This window comes from Marmota flaviventris, chromosome 10, assembly GCF_047511675.1.
Source record: "Marmota flaviventris isolate mMarFla1 chromosome 10, mMarFla1.hap1, whole genome shotgun sequence".
NCBI lineage: Eukaryota > Metazoa > Chordata > Mammalia > Rodentia > Sciuridae > Marmota > Marmota flaviventris.
The window spans coordinates 94101190-94120622 of record NC_092507.1 but is presented as its reverse complement, the minus strand read 5'-3'; the positions used below and the strand labels follow the sequence as shown (position 1 = coordinate 94120622).

The window sequence follows — 19433 nt, the reverse complement described above, 5'->3', positions numbered from 1 at the left end:
ATGCAGAAATTTCAGAATGTATTCAGACAGATGTTGGAGAGGTAGTAATTATTTTTTTTTTCTTTCTAGTCAGTAATTTTTCCTTGTAGAATTCGTAGTTCACCAATTAAATAATAGTTAAAAAGTGTTGCAACTGAGAAAATGGGGACCAAGTTAAGAAAATGGGGATTATTTTTACTTCCAATCCTCTGCAGTTTGCTTCAGCCAGCCAACCTAAATCTTTAGTGTTAACATAATTAGGTTTTGCAGAATAATGGCCCATTTTACCAGCTATCATTTCAGGTTAATAAAAACATCACATAATTTTAAATGTTACTACTTCATTTTATTTGCCCATCAATTCAAAGCAACTTTTGGGCGATGGGAGAAGGCAGAGAGGGATTCCAGCATTTATTAAATGCTCAACTATTGAAAAACATCATCCCTGAAAATTATTTGAATCATCTTGCTAGACTTTCTTTAGAACCTACTTTAAAAATGTACTGGGGGGAAGAATTTTTCTCCACAACAGATCTCAAATAACTGCATTTTATTCAATATTCAAGTGTTTTTCACAGATGTTATTTTCTCATTTCTAGTTAAGTACAATAATATGATTTATACAAGAGATATGTCTGCTTCTTATTTGATTCTTCAAATCCATAATGAATATGGTAAAATGTGAGTCACACCTTTCCAGGTGTTGAGAAGAGTAAAAGTTCTCCATGTTCCCATTCAAAATATGAACATTGTCACTCCTAATCATTCCTGACATCATATTATATTTATGTTAGCTTATGTGGGGAATTTGTTGGCATCTGTTTTAGGTAACTATAGGAAAAATATAATTTTATTGTAAGAAAGTAAAACTACAGTTAAAAGTAAGAAATCATTCTCTATAGAAATGGTCAGAACTATCAGAATATTTATATCAGATGGATATTTGATATTTCTTAGAAACAAGATTGATTAGAACCTACTGCTTATTTCTTGAGGCAAACAGAGTTGTTCATGACTAGACATTTGAATCAAACCCCCAGGATTTTGATCTCTTATCTCTATATATTTTATTCCTATATATTATAAAGGTCATCCAATTGGATTTCCTTTAAAAAAAACAAATCTAGAGTTTCACCTGGTTGTTCTTATTGTTTCAAGCTGTGCATTAGTCATTAGCCTTATCAATAAATGCTTGGAGTCAAAGTGGCAGGTAAGATATCCAAGTTCAGACTCCTGAAACTGAAGCTTTAAATCATATGGATCATAAACACATATAGAAGTCCAGACATGACACATGTATAGAAAACACACAGTTTGAAGTCCACACATATCCTACTCAATCCTGTGAGCAGAGAAACTGTTAAATAGATATTTTATTTGGTGATTAACAACAGTAAAGTACAACAACCCATTTTCCACATAGCAAAGAGCATCCCATTTCAGAATGCTAAGTCTTCACATCCCAATGTTGCTGAGTTATTGATGGTGGAGAGTGAAGGAGAAGGAACAAAAGATTTAATTTCAGGATTTCCTCACAGCTGCCCCTAGTTCATCTGAAAGTATTTAAACTCAGAGATTCAAGACAGGGTGAGGCAGAGCACAAATGGCAGGGAGAGTCGGGTGTGGTCAGTGCCCTTCTTCCAGCCAGTACCCTTCTCTGTATTACCTGGGCCAATGTCTGGTGCCATTTTAGGGACCCAACTCGAGGACACCTTGGGCAGATCCACCCCAAACATTTACAGAGCCCAGGGCCAAAGTATTAATGGAGGCCCACTTGTCATGTGCCTAAATATTTGGAAATTACACATTAAGCTAACAGAGTGCTTATGAATAAAATATCCAATTTGGCTACTTTGACACATATGTTTTCATTGCTGTTGAAAGCCCAGAAATAGGTTTAGAATCCTTACACCGCTCCAAGATCAATATCTCCCCTCCACACCTCAACCCTGCCTCTTCCAGGCCCATGTTCTGGTGCTCTGGGTTTCACTTGAAGGGGGTCTCTCCTCGGTCACATGTGCATTCCTCAGGGAATACTCCAGGCCTGGGCCTCCAGGCCTGAATGACTTTTTGCCACCCCTCATGTCCAGGGTGTGCAATCATGATGCTGCCTACTTTTAGGAGCGTGGACCTCCAGAGAAAGCTCACCATGCCCAAAAAGTGGATGGAGGCTACCTGGGTAGGCTAAGTGACAGGGACAAAGCTAGAGGAAGGTGAGTCTGGGCTCCTCTAAGCAAGGGTCCCTCTTTGCCAGGACTTAGCAAACTTAGGTTCTCCCTACGGCCATGTACAGGGTCTGAAATGAATCATTGCCATATCACAGCAGGGAAGATTCATCATTTTTTCTATAAATAGCAACACTCTCTATATAGCTGAACCTTTGTCCCATTTTTTTGAAATTTTATATTCATCAGTACTATTGATAGAATCATGTTTTCACTATGTGAAACTGTTAACAGATGAACTCATACGCAAAACTATATTATCCCACCACTATGTACCTATCCAAGTAGAAACAGAGCAAGAACTAGGATCTAAGATGGAGGGAAAACTCAGTACCCTCTCTTTATCCCAACCTTGTTCTTGGGACATAAAACTGTAGATGAAAACAGATTTGAAAGGATGCTAGAAAGCAGCAGATAAGTAAAATCCACTAAGTTGGGGTTTCTTCAAAGGAATAGGCTTTTCAAAAGAACGTGAGAATCCAGATTAAAAAGAACATTTCATTTCCATTTGTTATATACCTAAAAGTGAAATTTTTATTAAAGGCAGATCACATCACTTCAGGATATTCAGAAAACTACATCTAAATACACTGAACACAAGATATTCCTCATCAATTTAGATTCTTATACTCTCATAAAGATAAATGCAGATGAATTGATTTAGATCAGACCTTCATTAAATTTTAGAATTAGCTTTTGGAATCCCACATATTGAATTGTGCAGTGTCTGATTCCTGAGCATTGTGACAAAGCCATCAGTGGATAATGATAAAGTGCATCATTGCCAGAAATAACACAGTCTGCCTTTGGTTTGTGCTAATAAAGTATAAGACAACTTAAATTCCAATTTTAATATTAGAAATCCACCTCATTATAAGTAATATCAAACTCTGTATGTTAGCAGAATTTTCATGTGTATTCTTTGGTGAGCCTGAAATATAATTTTCTGTTTATGCTTCTAATGTAAATCTCCAATTTCTGGTTGGCCACTCTGGCACTAAGCCAAAGCTCTAATTTATTTCCATCTTTTCTTATTTCTTCTATCAAAAGAGACTGTTGGTTTGAATAACAAACATTCAATCGACTTAGACATGGGGTGGCAGGCAGGACAGGCATTACCTGTTTACCTTTTATTGCCTTTTTTGAATTGGCTTTTCTGGGAACAAAACCAATAAGACATGCTGTTCCTTCATCTAGTTTTGACTCAGGTTATTTATCAGAAAAACGTTCCCTGTTTCGCAAGGAGTGGCAGCAGAGTTAAGAATCGAGACTGGACCTAACACTGCCGTAGGTTATTGCTCTACCAAGTCATGTAGGACTTCATTGTCCTCAAGACTCAGGGCTGATAATTGTTTTTGATTCCAGGAGGTGCTGCTGCTAACACATCTGAAACCCGCAGGACAACAGTGTGCCATGAATGGAATCTGCACTGTTTGAGCCTCTTCGAACCTTTGCAGAGGTTCTTTCCCACCTGCCTCTACTTGCTGTCTTGCACAGTAATTGGCCTAATAAAAGGCAGAAACAAGAATTTATTACACCTTGGGTGGTACTTAAAGCAAACTTTATTCTCAGAAACAGCAGTTATGTCTAGTTGCTGCTGTATATTTTGATATTTCATTTAAATACTTAGTCTGAATATATTCAAAGTCAAATTGCTAATCACTCAATTTCCCTGCTACTGTCCTGGTTCCCCAGGCGGCCTCTTATGATACTCCATGTAAACACTGTATTTGGAAAGATACATAGATCAGCATCCCTAGAGTCACATGATCACCATCAATCTGAAAATAGCATGACTCAAAAATAAAAGTCTCTCAGTACTCTGCCAACAGGCTTTGGCATAATCTTGGCAATCAGTTAGATATTTTTCTTTCTTTTCTATTTATTTATTTATTTACTTTTTTTTTTTTTTTTTTTGCTGTTATAATTTTTTTCCCAAGTGGCAATAGTCTCATGTTTTGTAGAAGTTGTCCAGGCTAGTGAACATCAATCCATCTTCCTGGGTACTAAATTCATCAGTTGAATGTGCTCAGTCCACACAGATATCAGTAAAAGTGAGTGTGAAACTGCTTGGTGGCTGTTCCTTTCATCTTAAGAAATCGCAATACAAATTCCTGAAATTGTTTATGCAGGAATTTTTATTCTTTAAATCTTCCAGTGTTAAAGCAACAAGAAAACATTTAGAATGTCCTTTGGTGGAATCTTATTACACTTGTTATATATGTAAACGGATATTCTTTGATGCCAGCACGTTCGTTGCCCTTACAGAGAAATCTCTGCACAATGAAACAAAACAGAACGAAAGAGGACAAAATAAAATGTCAGTCTTTGCTGATTCGAATCAGATACATTAACAGATTGTCTGGTAACACAAATCGGCAATAATACAAAAAATCTACATATTACAGTATTTCAAGAAAAATAACTTCATTTGAATACAAAAGGATAGATACACTTTCTTTTCTCCTATAGCCACTCTTGTGTAGTGGGTATGAGCTCGCACTGGGTGACTCAGTGCTGCTAAGATATACAGGGGTATGACTGGCTTGCGCTTCTGGAGGGGGCTGTTACACGTGTGCGTCACTAACATCAGACAAAGAAATCTTTCAACCAACAAGGGTTACAGAGCAACGTTCACTAAAGCACAGGTTGGAAGGGATTCAGGGACTGAAGCAGGCCAATATGGCAGCTTGTAACAGATTTCCTTATACCCACAATGCACCTGACAGCAAAGAATGCTTCTATTTGGTTGGTCCACACACCGGGCAGAGCGGTACGAGGGCGCACCACGTTAGAGTAGCAATTTTTTTTTTTTTTTTTTTTTTTGTCTTTCCTGTTTGGGGGCGGGGGGCTGTCACAGCCTTTCCAATCCGCAGTAAGCTTTGCAGCTGGCGATGTGATTTGCAGTGATAATATCAACAGCTGCCAACTCCTCTGGAGTCAGAAATTAACAGTCTTGACTCCGATGTGCTGTCCACGTCTGAGAAATATGGCTTAGTTCAGTTAGGCCTTCTTAGTTTGTACGCTGTGTTTTGAGTGGGGGGTGTGTTTATGTTTCCTATGTTAGTAGCAAATGCTTGGGTTGTGTTTGCTTCCCCAGGGCACAGGCCTGTCCGATGGCTGGATGCGACATCTAGAACAGCAGGGGGCTGGCTGTTCCCAGCAGCGTGGTCAGCAGCAGTAGCAGCAGCAGCGCTAGGGAACCCTGCGGGGGCGCCCCCTGGCTGGAGTCGGAGCCGCAGCTGCCCGCCTCTTCACACCGCAGCTTCTCGCAGAGGATGCCAGTGTATGCAGCCGGGCACAGGCAGCGCACGTTGTTGTGGCACGTCCCCCCGTTCTGGCAGTGCAGGAGCTCGTTGTCGCAGACATTCGCTGCAGAATGAGGGGGAGGGTGGGGGGAGGTGCGGGGAGAGAGGCAGAATCAATTTAAGTTCATCTGGTACATCATGTTTTCAGCTTTAAAAAGAAAAAACACACACACACACAAAAACTCCATCGATCTTGTGCTCCCCCCTCCCCTTCACAAACTAAGCATGTGACTCCAATTTTCCAAACAAATGTAGTTTGCTGCCTTTGTTTTTATCATATTAGTCCTTTTCATATAGATTTTTGCTGCAATCTTGGATATTATCATTGTCCATTTCAGGCTTTTGAATGCAAAACAATACAATACTCCTGGTTTGGCAGTTATCTTCTCTTCATGGAACTGGGACCTGTTGTGACCTCCTGGGTTTTTAAAGGACAAGTGCTGGATACAAGAATGCACAGCTTTGAAGCCAGATGAGTGGTATTTAGAATGCAAAGCAGTATTGCTAAAGTGACCAAGAACCTCTGGGGAGTGGGCCATTCTCCCCACTTCTTATTCCAGCAGCTGCACATGCAGACAGAGCCCAGGGGAAGCATGGGGATGAGGGTTGGGGATGTAGTGAAAGTACATGCTCCAGGCAAGCAGCAGCCAGATGGGAAGAGGGAAAGCTTGTTTCATGGGAGGGGTGTGAGGAAGAGCAGTCACTTTTGTCCCTGACAGCCTATTAGGATTTTTATCACCTTGTAAATATGGGAAGTGGAGCCCAAGGTTACCTAGTTTTCTGGGAATAGTAATAAATGCAATGGTGAAACCCTGATTACCAAAATTTCATTTCATCCATCAATTAATAGAATCAGTTTGAATAAAACCAGCCAAGCTTTTTGATACTAAAATTCATTCACAGTCTTTGTCATGTAACTTTACCTCTAATAATTTCTTATATCTTGAAAGCTCTAGTTATTCTCATTAATCCTATGTCTCATATTCCTTTAGATAATCAAGGTTTCACTGATTTAGCAGAATGTTAAATAGAACCCAGGGAAATTAACACAACAACAACGAATAAAAGAGCCAAGAACACTTCCCAGCAACAAATGCTGCTTAAGCACTTAACATATAGACCGCTCTGGACTGAGGGGTGAGGGGCAGGTGGGAGCAGAGCAGAAAAAGCAGCTTTTTATAAATTATAACATTCTTTTTTCATTTAACAAACTGTCATGGTCAAATTTCCCCAGAGATGCCACATGAGTTAACTATACACACATGCGTGTGAACACACACACACACACACACATACACACACTCACTGATCTAATGTTGCTATTGAGTGCAAACTGGGTTTTCTTTTCTTTCTTTTTTTTTCTTTTTTGCAGACTGGTTTTTAAAGGTAATCTCAACCCTTTAAGTAATAACTCAATAGTGAATGTCGCATTGTCCATTAATCATGTTCAATAGTTCTGTCACCTTCAAAAGAAGCTTCTTACTCACAGACATGCTAATGTTCTGTGTGCAAATGAACTGACAAAAGGTGGCAGTGGGTAACCACAGAGCTAAAAACAAAGTGCCCTCAATAGGACCCTGTTTGATTCCCTTCTTCAACAGCTTCTTTGTGACCTCTAAGACAGTTGCATAATGATAGGTAAAACTTTCAAATGTATCCACACTTACTATTTGTAAATTTCAAGAGTGACTGACTGTTAAAGGCTATTAAATTCTTGAACGATACCAAAACAACAACAACAAAAAAAAAAAAAAAAAAAAAAAAAGCAGTGACCCATGGGTTCTTTTGACCATATAAGCTACCTCTCATTGGCTGGCTTAGAAATAATAAATATTAGACCCAAATTATAATATTTTAAGAATCGTAGTTATAAATGTCAAGATCTGTAGCTGTGAAGCAAAGTCTCCATGTATGGTGTGGTTAGCCCCATGGACAAAACTGACAAAAGTCATCGTTTTTTTTTTGGATGTTGTTAATCTGGAAAGCATACATAGGGTTTCAGGATTTTGTTTTGCTTACACTTCAAGAACTATCTACTTAATTGGGGCAACATGGAATAAACAGATGCAAATAACTGTTTCCCTTTAAAGATTCTCAGTGCTCTTGTTCTGGGCAGCAGATTGCTGAATGGGATACTTCCTTTCATTTGGGTACTTGATGTAGGAAAATATCTGCTCCATCAATATCGATAATTGCTTGCCTTGAATAATTGAGAACAAATCAATAGTTAATTAAATATCACTCCTCTTTTTTTAAAAAAGCAATTTTTCTTCTTCTTGGAATTGAATGTAAATTAGTTGTTGAGCAGAGGTTTACTTTTTCCTCTTTTTTTGAGAAGCTGGTGATTAAGTCAAAATGCAATACCTTCCCTACATTTACTAGTTGATTTTGATGGTTGGGAGAAATTTGATAAATATTGGAGGAACAGATGTAGCCCAGGATTAATCATCTCATAGATTTGGGTAATATATTTTCTATAGCATATAAATAGAATTTTTCTCCCCTGTGATACTGGGTATCAAACCCAGGGTCTCACACTTGTTAGGCAAGTGTTAAGAAATTTACTACTGAACTACATTCCCAGTCCAAAAATAAATAAATAAAATGAAACATAGAATATATTTTATTACTTTAGAATTCACTATAAAACATTTCATTTCTTGATTGAATGTTCGTCTTAAAGTTCAATACACGCAGAGCTTTACTGTATGCACAGCTTCTGTGTTGAAATCACACACTAGAAGCACATTTAAACCTAACTACATCTCTTACCTGGATTTTTTAACCCTCTGCTCCATCTTCATGTCATTTTGTACCAAAATTGTGTTGGTTAATACATAAAATCAGTGGTTAAATATCACTGAGCTCTTCCTCAGCATTTAAAACCTGTACTAAATATCATGAAGAAAATAGAAGAAATACAAAGCATGATCTCTGCTTTTAGGGAAATCACCTTGGTTGGGAGGATAAAATATATATAAGAAATGGCCTAATATTAGCTTCATTAAAATGCCTTTATCAGTTCCATCCAGCTCAACCAATGTCTATTTTGTGCCATCCATCCTGCTAAATTTTATGGTTGTAATTCTAATTGCCCTAAAGGAGCTCACTGTTTGGTGGAAAATAAACAAACATAAACAGAGATATTATGATGTGATAAAAAAAGAATTCAAAGAAAGTGCTTGCAAACTTCTAGGGGAACTCCAATGATGGTATAAATAATTGCTTTGGGAGAGATTAGGGAAGATTATATAAAAAATATATTTGAATAAAGATGTACATCAGGCGGATACAGGTAGAAAGAGCATATGGATGGGGATATTGTATGAGTGAAGGCAAGGAGATGTCAAAGTGCTTTCATGGGTGTTAATCAATAGTCTCTGAATTGTAAATCCACCCTTCTGATGTTGAAACCAGCACCCTATAGGTGTCTGCTGGATTCCACCAATAAGGGGCATTAGAGGGAACATAGAAGGAAGGAGGAAGGAGGAAGGAGGACATTTCCTTGATCCTATTTGAGAGCTCTTCCTAACAAGTAGTGCCCCAGCAATGGCCCTTCATGACCACAGCAGCATTTGGTTCCGGTGCTCAGTTATATTCAGAAATGGTTTCATTTCACTCTTGAAAATTCTGGGACCAGCCTAAAGCAACCCTTTCCCAGAGGCTTGAGCCCCAGTCTCAACGGGCCTCTGCTCAGCATTTCAAAGGAACAGGCAGCAGCCAGATATTATCCCCCCCCCAGAGGTGCAGTACCCACGTTTATGATGTCTCTTGTCCAAACCTTTACTTTTTGAAAACCCCATCCTCCTTCCTGTAATCCCTCAACCCAGAGTGAAATTCTCTGCCTGTGTGAGCAGTTACTGTCTCAAAGTTACTTTAGATGTCCTATTTTCATTTTTAGATCCTCAGACACTTTTCTACCCATTTCCTTTAATAAATTTCCTCTGTTGAAATACCTAGCATGGTTTCAGTTTTCTAATGGGAGCCTGACTGAGAGATATGTGGAACATATTAGTGAACCATGATTGCATTATAGCTAGAATGCTGAATGTGTATAGGGAAAATGGAGATGGGAGTAACAGGTTGCACCCATAAAATGTTCTGAACATTTTATGTAATAACACTGCAGAGTTTAGATAATAGGCAATGGAGAGCTGTCAAGAGGCATGAACAGGGTCTAAATGGAAAAAGCAGAGGCTAGACCAGAAGAGGACAGACTGGAGGTAAGGAAACTTTCAGCAAAATGGAATGGGGTAGGTTAGAGCAATTGGGAAAGGAAAAAAGGAACAGATTTAGAGATAACTTATGACTCTTGTTTTAAGCATGTGGATGTTTCATAAAGAAATTTATTAAGAAAGACGATAGATAGGAGGAAGAGTTTGGTTTGAGAAGAAAAGAACTTTTTTGGGACCTATTGACTTTGAGGGGCCTAGGTTCTTCTGCAGGTGTTTTGCTATTAGTTGCAAAAACTCCTTAATGGTTCAGGAAATTGTTCATCCTGGAGATACAGATGTGGAGCAGGGGAGGTAGTAGTCATTGTTACAAAACCTCAAAAGAAGTAGAAGACTTCATGCTGGGAGACTATAGACCAAGTAAATGAGGACTGCAGCCAAACATGGAAGAATATCAGCATCTAAGCCATTAAGTAGAGCAAGCAAGACAGTGACGGATGCAGAGGTCTTTGCTGATAACATTAAATGTTACACCTTCCAGAATTCTATCACATTATGACAAAGTTCCAAATACAAATCAGCTCATGCAGAAAATAAAACCAGGATGGGGATGGCAATTATGTTGACCATCTATACTGTACTTTCCTCTCACCCCACCCCCCATACACCAGAAATTGTTATGGCTTAACTGTTTGTCTCCTCCAAAACTCATGATGAAATTTAGTTATAGTTTTAATAGTATTAAGCAGTGGGACCTTTAAGAGGTATCCTCATGAATGAATAGAAGCCAGCATCATGAGAATGGGTTTGCAAGAGGGAAGAATCTCTCTTGTACTCTCTCTCTCTGTGCTTCCAGCATTCTCTTTCCACCATGTTTTGACATAGTAAGAAGGCCTTCTCCAGCTGCTGGCCCTTTGACCTTGGTCTTTCCAGCCTCCAGAACTTTGAACCTATAAACACTTATTCATTATAAATTACTCAATCTGTGATATTATGTTATAACAACACAGAATGAACCAAGACAGAAATATATGTATTTAATCATGGCACTCCTTTGTACTTATATTCAGAATTCTCCTTAACATAAAGTCCCAGGCATCAACTACCAGTTGATAGAGCTGGCATAAGGATAAACACCAATTTGCAATCTGAGAATCATCTCCATTTCATCCTGCATGCAGATGTATATTGAAGATCCAACTGGGACTCTATACCCAACACAAAAATTTTATTCATAACTCTTTACTTGATGCTCTTCTATGTAGGTTAGTGTAAAACAGGAAAAGGTGCAATTATTTTATGAGATTTATTTTAGGCTTATCCAAAGTCTCTCTTTATTGTTATTGACAGTCTATGATTGTCTTCTCTCTGTAAAGAGGGAGGTTCATTTTAAATCCCTTATACAATACTTGGTCCAATATTGGATGCAAATAGTAATTTGCAAGATACAATTTTTTTGTTATGGTAAAATATGACACTTAGAGTAAAAGGTAATACTTTTCTGGTAGTAGCTTAACTACCTGCTAAAGGATTCCTTTTTCTATCTATACAAAACATTTATTTATGGTGTATCCAATATCACACCATATAGCCTAACCCCCCCCCCCCGATTTGCAATATTAGAAATGCTCTCACATAGAGGGTCCCTGATAAGCTGTAGCCTTTGATAGATGAAGTTATAGTATTAATGCTATACTTAAGCAGTTATGGCGCCAAAAATGAAGGGTGGAGTCCTGGTGGAAAGACTGATCAGCAAGGTACTATAATATCTCTGATCACAGCTTCAGTTAGCAAGTCACAATAGCAGATACATTAGTTCTCACAGTTGCCATGAGTTCATAGAAACACTCAGAATTTCCTTAGAGAAAGAATAGAAATAAGCATCATTTTTTTCCTCTTTTATTTCTATTTATTTTTTATACTATCTTGGATGAGGAGAGTCTTAGTAATGTTGCTAAATTATTCTTTAATTTGGATTTTTTTGTGTGTGTTTCTTTATTGTCACACATTTGCTCTTCCAAAATTGAAATTTATTTTCAGAAGTTAAATTAAAAGACCTTGCTTCCTCCTCCCCATATTAGTCCTTTCTAGAAGATTTGGAAAAAAACAGACCTATAGATGGACCCAATATGTTCAAAGAGAGCACCAGCTAGGACTTAGTGTTGCTACTTGTTCTATTCTTTCTTTCTTTTTTTTCTTTACAACCTAAGGGTCACTTATTCCCAGATGGTCACTATGATCCATGCATTACCAAAGGGAAGTTTTCTTTTCTCTATTTGTATTTTGTTCAAAGCTATGCATTTAGGTTTGCCCTGTCAGTGAGCTGCTATGCTTGAGCAATGCTGGGTCTGTATTTATAGACTTGAAAGTTTCTCTTTTTGGCTTTGTCTCCTACACGTCAAGGAATCAATGTGATGTGTTACCATGACAGCTTTCCTTGATGGTTGTATTAATAAGTGACCTCTACCTTCACCACCTGAAACAAGCCCAGGATTGCTGAGGGAAAGATGTTCCAAATTGTTCCCGTCCTTTGCAAAGAAATGTCAAAAAGTGAATAACTCTACCAAGCAGGGTAATAACAAAGGTTTGTGTGCAACATTCAGGTCTGATTTAGGCATTTGAGAATTGGTGGCAGGAGCTAAATTATGACCCATTTATATAGTCTTTGTGGCTGTTTTACTAAGTTGTGAGAGGTGATATATAAAATGGAACACACAGGTTAGATCCTGGGGTATGGAAGAAACTTTACAGAATGTAATATAATGGTCTTTTTTGGGGGGAATTCTAGGTACACTAAATGCTTTCTCCCCTCTTTTTCTCACTTATGTCTGGCTATGAGAGGTGGGATGGTGGAGTGGAAAAAATATTAGTTAAGAGCCATGAAACATGAATTCTAGTTCTGATTGGTCACTGTGAGACCTGGGCATATAATAAACTATTTAATGACATCCATGCATCCATCCATCCATCCATCCATCTGTCATCTAACCAGGCACTATTCTCTAAGATGAGCATATAGTGATGAGTCAAACCAGCAATGTAACTGCACATACGGAGTTTGTAATCTGGTGCCAACTATGACAGTAGAGAAAAGGTTTAGAGTAGGTATTTCTAAAGTTCTCTTGAACCTTATTATTTGATGCATAGTGTTAATAGAAAGCCTATCTTTATAGAGTCAAAGAATTAGAAATTCCTCCCATTTTTTGATCAAACATAATGACTTTTAAAGTTTTGTAATATTGTCAAGATGTGAATTATAAGACTTTCCTTCTATTATTTGGTGACAACTTGGATGACTCTTTTTTTGATAATCTCTTTTGCCCATTTGTCTTATCTTGTACCCCATGGAACAGGATAACTTTCCCCTCACCTGCACTAAAGCATGAGGTGGTACAAAGAGAATTAGGGGAAGATCTTGTATTCAAGTTCAGTCTTTATTGGCTAATGGGTTGGGCATACTTGGGAAAATCACTTAACCACTTTGTGCCCCTTTCGGAAGCAGAGACAATAGCACTTGTTTTGTTTATCCAGTAAATAGATGAATTATGGGGAGGTGCTGTAAAAAATATATAAATCACAACCTAAGTACTCTGTTCAGTTCCTTCTTTAGTCATCCCTAATGCTTGCTAGAAGCTCTTGAGTTGGAAGAGTACAGAATAAAGAATTTCTCACTAACTATCCAATCCAAGCTAGAAAAGAAGTGAAAATCCTCCTTAGAAGGCATCTCCATGTATGTTCTGTTGTTATGAATCTTCAGAGAGTCTGGCTAAAAGTTTACTTTCATACAACTGATGTGTACACCACAGAGCCTTTCAAGGTTACCATGGAGTAGCAGTGCCCATTTTCTTGGAAGTGACTTTTATCCTCTCCATCAATGTGCATTCTCCTGTATCACTCAAGAGTACACACATAAGGTTCATTTCTAGAATGATAGGGATGGGCTGAGCCAGAAATAATATACCTTCTTGCTTCTTCTGCCCCTTAGCTGGCCCTTCAACTCTGTAGTGTTGAAGGGGAGGGAAAGGGAGGTGCATATGCAAACAGTAGACTAAAACCTGCAGGCCTCACATGAGACATCCATGATTTCCTGCTCCCATCTTATGCTCCTGTCTTCATCTGTATCCTTCTGGGGACAGTGGTAGTGGTGGCATGACTCCCATGTGACAGCATTCAGCTTACTTGTATTTCAATGTAACAAAGCAAAGGAGCAGAGCTGAAGGGCTGTAAGGAATAGTGTAGAAGTTGTCAGCTGAGTGGTCAGGCATGTCTACATAATCAAGTGCAACAGGTTCTGACCTAGGGAGCAGCCATTGTATTCTTATTTATCTAATATCAAAGCTCCTATCATGGGGGTAATACTATCTCTTGTCCAACCAAAGGAAACAGTGCTTACAACATTATAAAAAAGACCCATTCATTTTGAAGGAGCCCATGTGTCTGAGCAGGCGTGAGAGAGGTGACAGGTGACTCTAGAGAGGGGCAAGAGACACTACCAAGCACACCTAAATGTTTTGTCTTTGCAACCTGAATAAAGCCTCTGCTGATGTTGAGAAAGAATTAATTCACTGAGAATCCTACAAGCCGAAGGCTGGGCACCTTTCCCAAAGTGATCATTAATGATGTATTGAAATCCTATTTAGGTCAACACCTTCAGACACAGACACAGGCAAGATGCTCATAAAAAACAGTGCTGAGAAATCACAGATTTTCTCATCGGGTATCAGAAAATGCACTTGTCTAGTTTAATTAGAAGGTGCAAGTAACTTTTCCTCTTAGCTCAAGGTGAAAGATGGTGGTCATGGGAGGCATATTCACATACAATGGCAGCACACATCCAAATACAGACCATCATTTCCAAGTACATGACATTATGTCAGGAGAAGCAGTTATATTTATCCCTATAAGTACAGATATGTACCTCTACAAATACCTAACAGCATGTAAGCTTTAGCAAAAATACTGGGATAAATTATAACCAAAAATACTGGGATAAATTGTGACCAGTATTTACCTCTAGCTGGCAAAAATGCAGTTAATTTTAGGAATTTTAAATTTTTTGTCTATATACATTTTCCTTTTTCCAAATAACCTAGAATAAATATATAGTCCTTTGAAGATATTAAAATAAAAATAATTACTGTTTCTGGAAAAAATTAATATCTTTTACTGAAATGATAAAGGCAGTTCATTACAGAAATGAATTGTGCCATCATATTTTGCCAAATATCAGTATTTGTTTCATTAACATGTATTTCTAATAAAGCTACCAATTGTCTTAAATATCCAAAATCATCATCTCAGGGAAGGCATGGGTTCTTACATGATCTCATAATCATACAAGGGTCATAGACACTACTTCCTTAAAATGCCAGAGACTTCAATGCCATGAACTTTACTGCCACGGAACTAGCAGAATTTTCTGAGCTAAAAGGATCTGCTTATTGGTGGCCATTTTATTGATAACTAGTGCAGGCTGATGCAAACTTAGTGTGTATTTTAACCTCTGATGATGACTTTTCCAGTAGAAAATGGTGGAAAAGTGATGACTTTTCCAGTAGAAAACTTATTTCAAGCAAATTGAGATTCCAATCTGCTATCCTTATATATGTCTGTACCTTATCTACAACCTACTCATTGTGGTTATTTATATCACTAGTATGCAGTCCTGTCTTCAGCACTGAATAGATGCTCAGTAAATATTTATTACACAAATAAAATGACATTTGTCTTTTTTTTCCCCTCTCTTTCTGAATGGTTGACACACATGTATTACTCATAAACAGATAGCTAGTTAGACAGCTAACCAGATAGATAGATAGGGAGGACAGTGGACAGAGATATAAACCTCTTAGATATAAAGCTATTAGGTTGGAGAGTAGGCAGTGGAAGGAATTTTTCCTCGATGACCTCATTTTTAACACTGGGAAGTAGGAGATATAGCCATCTGCTGACCATAGGTAGTATCTTGAAGTGGCAATGAAACACTGGCAGAGAATGTGAGAGGAAGTTCACTAGGAGCACAAGGAGAAACTTCGATGGCGGCAGTATGAGTTGTCTTAGGTTTCCATACTTTTTTAAAGGGAAAATGCTAATAGGAAGAGAATGGGGACGTGCAGTAAGGTTTTTTTTTTTTTTTTTTTCCTTCAAAGATCTAATATACACTTGGGGAAGCAATGGAGGTGAGGGGAAGTAGCAAGAATGACAACTGTTTTGAGATGAGAGATCAGAAGCAATCCTTTCATTATTTATTAAGTGAAATTTATTCATCTTGTCATAATCTGGGCATTGTGAGTAAACGAAGGTGAAAAAGACATGGATCTGAGGCCCTCAAGGAACTCAGTGACTTTTTCTTTTTTACTAAATTGGGAAATGATAAGTTAACTGTAAAACACAGGCTAAAGAAAAGTCCAGATGGAGCTGTTCCACGTGAGGGTGGGAGGGAAAAGAAAGATCATTATAGGGACATAGAAAAATACAAGCAAGAGGATTTGGTGTCCTTTGAAAAGATGGAATTGTGAAAGACAGTCTATACAGCCCCATACTGCGCTGAAGACAAATTTGTAAAACACCCCACATTCTGGCTGGGAGGCAGAGCAATACCACTGGCCTTTGATATCCAGCATTAAGAAATGCAAGTGTCTTTGGCTGAAAGGAGATAATTGTGTCATTAATTCTAACGTGTGATTTTTTTTAAAAGACAGAATTTCAATGCCTTTGAGCACTTTGTAAAGCTAAAATATAATTTGAGGTTCCTGTTTGTCAAGCTATAGCCAAATGTCTCCTTAGAGACTTAATTTTTCCTATATATATTTGGCAGGAGTATTCTAAATATGGTCTAAGCCCTCTTAGGATTTTTAAACAGCAGGGATATTTAAATATGAAAAATAGCTACTGAAATCACACAGCAGTAACTTTTCTTAATGATTTTTTTTTTTCCTTGGGAATCACTGTAATTCACTCTCGTCTGCTGTGGCCTTGCTGTCACCATAACCACCTCCTGACAATGTCAAATCAAGTCTTGGGAGGTGATTTTATAATGTCAGGATGAAACAAAGCCATTTCCCTGTTAATGCCAATGTCAAGGCAGAATGAATTGGTGTCAATAAATTCAAGGTGAGGAAAACAACATTACAGAATCAAGAGAATGAGCAAAATGATGACAGGAATCATTTAGGGATGCCTGGATCTGAGTAAAAATGACTGCTAATTTTCAAAAATGTATTTGCTACCATGCTGGGAACCAAATATTTAAATTTTCTAAAATATGTTAGCGAGGTGGAGAAAGGACAAAGAGTTTGCAATTATAGATGAGTCATAAGCAGACCTTTTCAATAAAGCCAGTACTGACCATTACAACTCACAGCCTTTTCTCATATACAAACTCCTGAGACACTCAAAATTTGAGCTTTGAAGTTTAATACTTAATAGTTTATGGTGGTGGTGTTCAAAACCCTGGGTTTGAATACCCATATCATCACAGGGGGGCTCTGCAATCTGTTATTTATGAATTTCCTTTTTTAAAAAAAATCTGTAAAAGAGGCCATTTTGCAGGGGCAATGTGAACAGGAAAGATCATTCAATTCAATAATTATTATTTCATGCTTTGTAAGTATTAGGCACCATCCCAAATTCTATAGTAAGAAAGATAAACTGGAAGAATCACAGAAATAGTATTTATTATTAAAGTTCATTATTTATGTCTCTTTAGATAATGTAATTTCATAGAGTGTATACTCTTGTGTCTTCTAGTTCACTCTTATCATTAATGATTTCTATCTTTCTTGGTACTTAAAAAATATTTGTCAATTTGAGAAAAAAATCTTTCACTCCTACAAATCTTTCAATGAATAAAACATTGCTTACCTGTTGGAAAGAAGATTGTTCATTTTTTTAATGAAGAGGAAAAACAGACAAAAGCCCTTATTAAAGAAAAAGTTGAAGACAAGGCTATTAAGGCAAGCTTTAGAGTAATGTTAAATAATTCTGCAGCATAACTTTTACTAAACCTGAACTTCAAACATGAGATGGAAGGAAGAGGTACATATTCCTTCTCTAACACCCAGAGGAATCCTTTTTCAATTGATTAAGAAAAAGATGTTAGAAAGAGAACAAATCCACTCAATGTATGACCTGAAAAGAGGCAATGAAGTCATTTCAGGTATTTAGAAGGACCTTTTAAGGCTCTTCCTAGGAAGAGGAAGGCTGATGTGTCTCTGGAGACAGGTGAGTTACCTGGACCCCAATCAGAGTCTGGCAAGAAATGTGTGGAAGTTGTATCTTTGGGGATTTTCAGATTCAGACATGAGAAGGAAAAAACACCACAAGCTTGTTTGGATACAATTGGGAGACTGTAATAACATGTTACAACTGCTCTTTGATGCAGGTTAGGGTAAAGTAGGGATGGATCAGATTTGGGTGGACTTGAGAAAGAGTAATCACTGAAGGTTCTTTCCACATATCTTCTAATTTTCACTTACCTCACATTTTTCATTCTTATTTCTTGAATCTATGTACTTTGATATCAGTGAGGAACTATAGCATATAAACTCCATGAAGATAAGGATTTCGACTCTTCCATTCTTTGCCATGCAGTGCCTAGAACAGCTCTGGGTAACAGACTGTACTCAATGAATATCTGAGTATTCTTGAGTGAATGAATAAACGAATTATATAGAAAAAGTCACATATTCCATATCCATGGCTTCCTTTCTGCTTCTAAAATAGCTTCCCAACTGTGTCTGTTCTTTCGCCCCTAAATTAAATTGCACAAAAGTGCTATAGCCAGACTGAATTTCCTCAAAAAGTGTTTTCACGATACTTCTCACTCATTCTCTCACTTGAAACCTTCAGCGGCTCCCCACTGCTAATTGGATAATCCTGTAGTCAGGATCCCCAGCAATGTGATTGGAATCTCCTCATCATCTGCTTTTACTCCACAATATAAACTTTGTTTTGCTGCCTAATGTCCATGTACTCACACACATTATGTAATTAAAAGGCCAGAAATTTTACTATGTCATCTTCCTGAATGTTTCCAGTGACCTGATATAAGAGGTGTTATTATTATTTCCATTTTATGAGAGATCTGTGGATCTTGCTCAAACCTCTCAGTGGCTGAACAGCAGAGGCAGGACTAAAACTGACATCTCTCTTACTACTCCAAACCACTCTCCATACTGCCTTCCTGTGTGTTCACTATCACCTGCTTGCACCTGAGTGACTCTGCACCTGAGGTCTCCATCCCTAAACTTCCTACCCATCCTCAAGGTCCAGTTCAGAGGCAACCCCTACTATGGTGGCTTCTCCGACCATCTGAGCCTGCAGATGCCTTCCTGTCTTTGAAGCCTTATAGCAGATAGTATAGATATGGACACATTGATAAAAATGTAGATATAGTTTGATCAGCCTGGATTTAAGCTTTAGTTCTACTAAATACTAGCTGGATGACCCTGTGGGTATCATTCAACTTGCCTTTTTTTCATTCACAAAACACATAATTTAATACCCAGTGTCCATCTGAGAGACTGTTCAGCAGATTAAATAAGTGAATGCATATAACTCAAATAAGAACAATGTCTACCACACAGGAAGTCCTTTGGTAAATGTTAAACATTTAACTCTTCTAAAACTATAACAAATATTTCTCCATGTGTATTTCTTGTCTTCTCAACTATGAGAGCAGGCCATTGTTGTCCACACTGCTGACCAGCATGGCGTTTGTCACAGTGGGGGTCAACTAGCAACCTTTT

The 19433-nt window shown here is 37.9% G+C and overlaps 1 protein-coding gene across 6 annotated transcripts in view; it reads right to left on the bottom strand.

Moving 5' to 3' along the window:
• Window positions 1–2711: 2711 nt before the first annotated feature.
• The window catches only part of Ntng1 (netrin G1), a 367455-nt gene continuing 350733 nt past the window's right edge, over window positions 2712–19433 (bottom strand). For all 6 annotated transcript variants that reach the window (XM_071618110.1, XM_071618114.1, XM_071618108.1 and 3 more), the window contains one exon: window positions 2712–5576. In XM_071618110.1, the coding sequence (XP_071474211.1) occupies window positions 5338–5576 (239 nt within the window). In that variant the 3' untranslated portion in view covers window positions 2712–5337. The remainder of the gene's footprint in view (window positions 5577–19433) is intronic.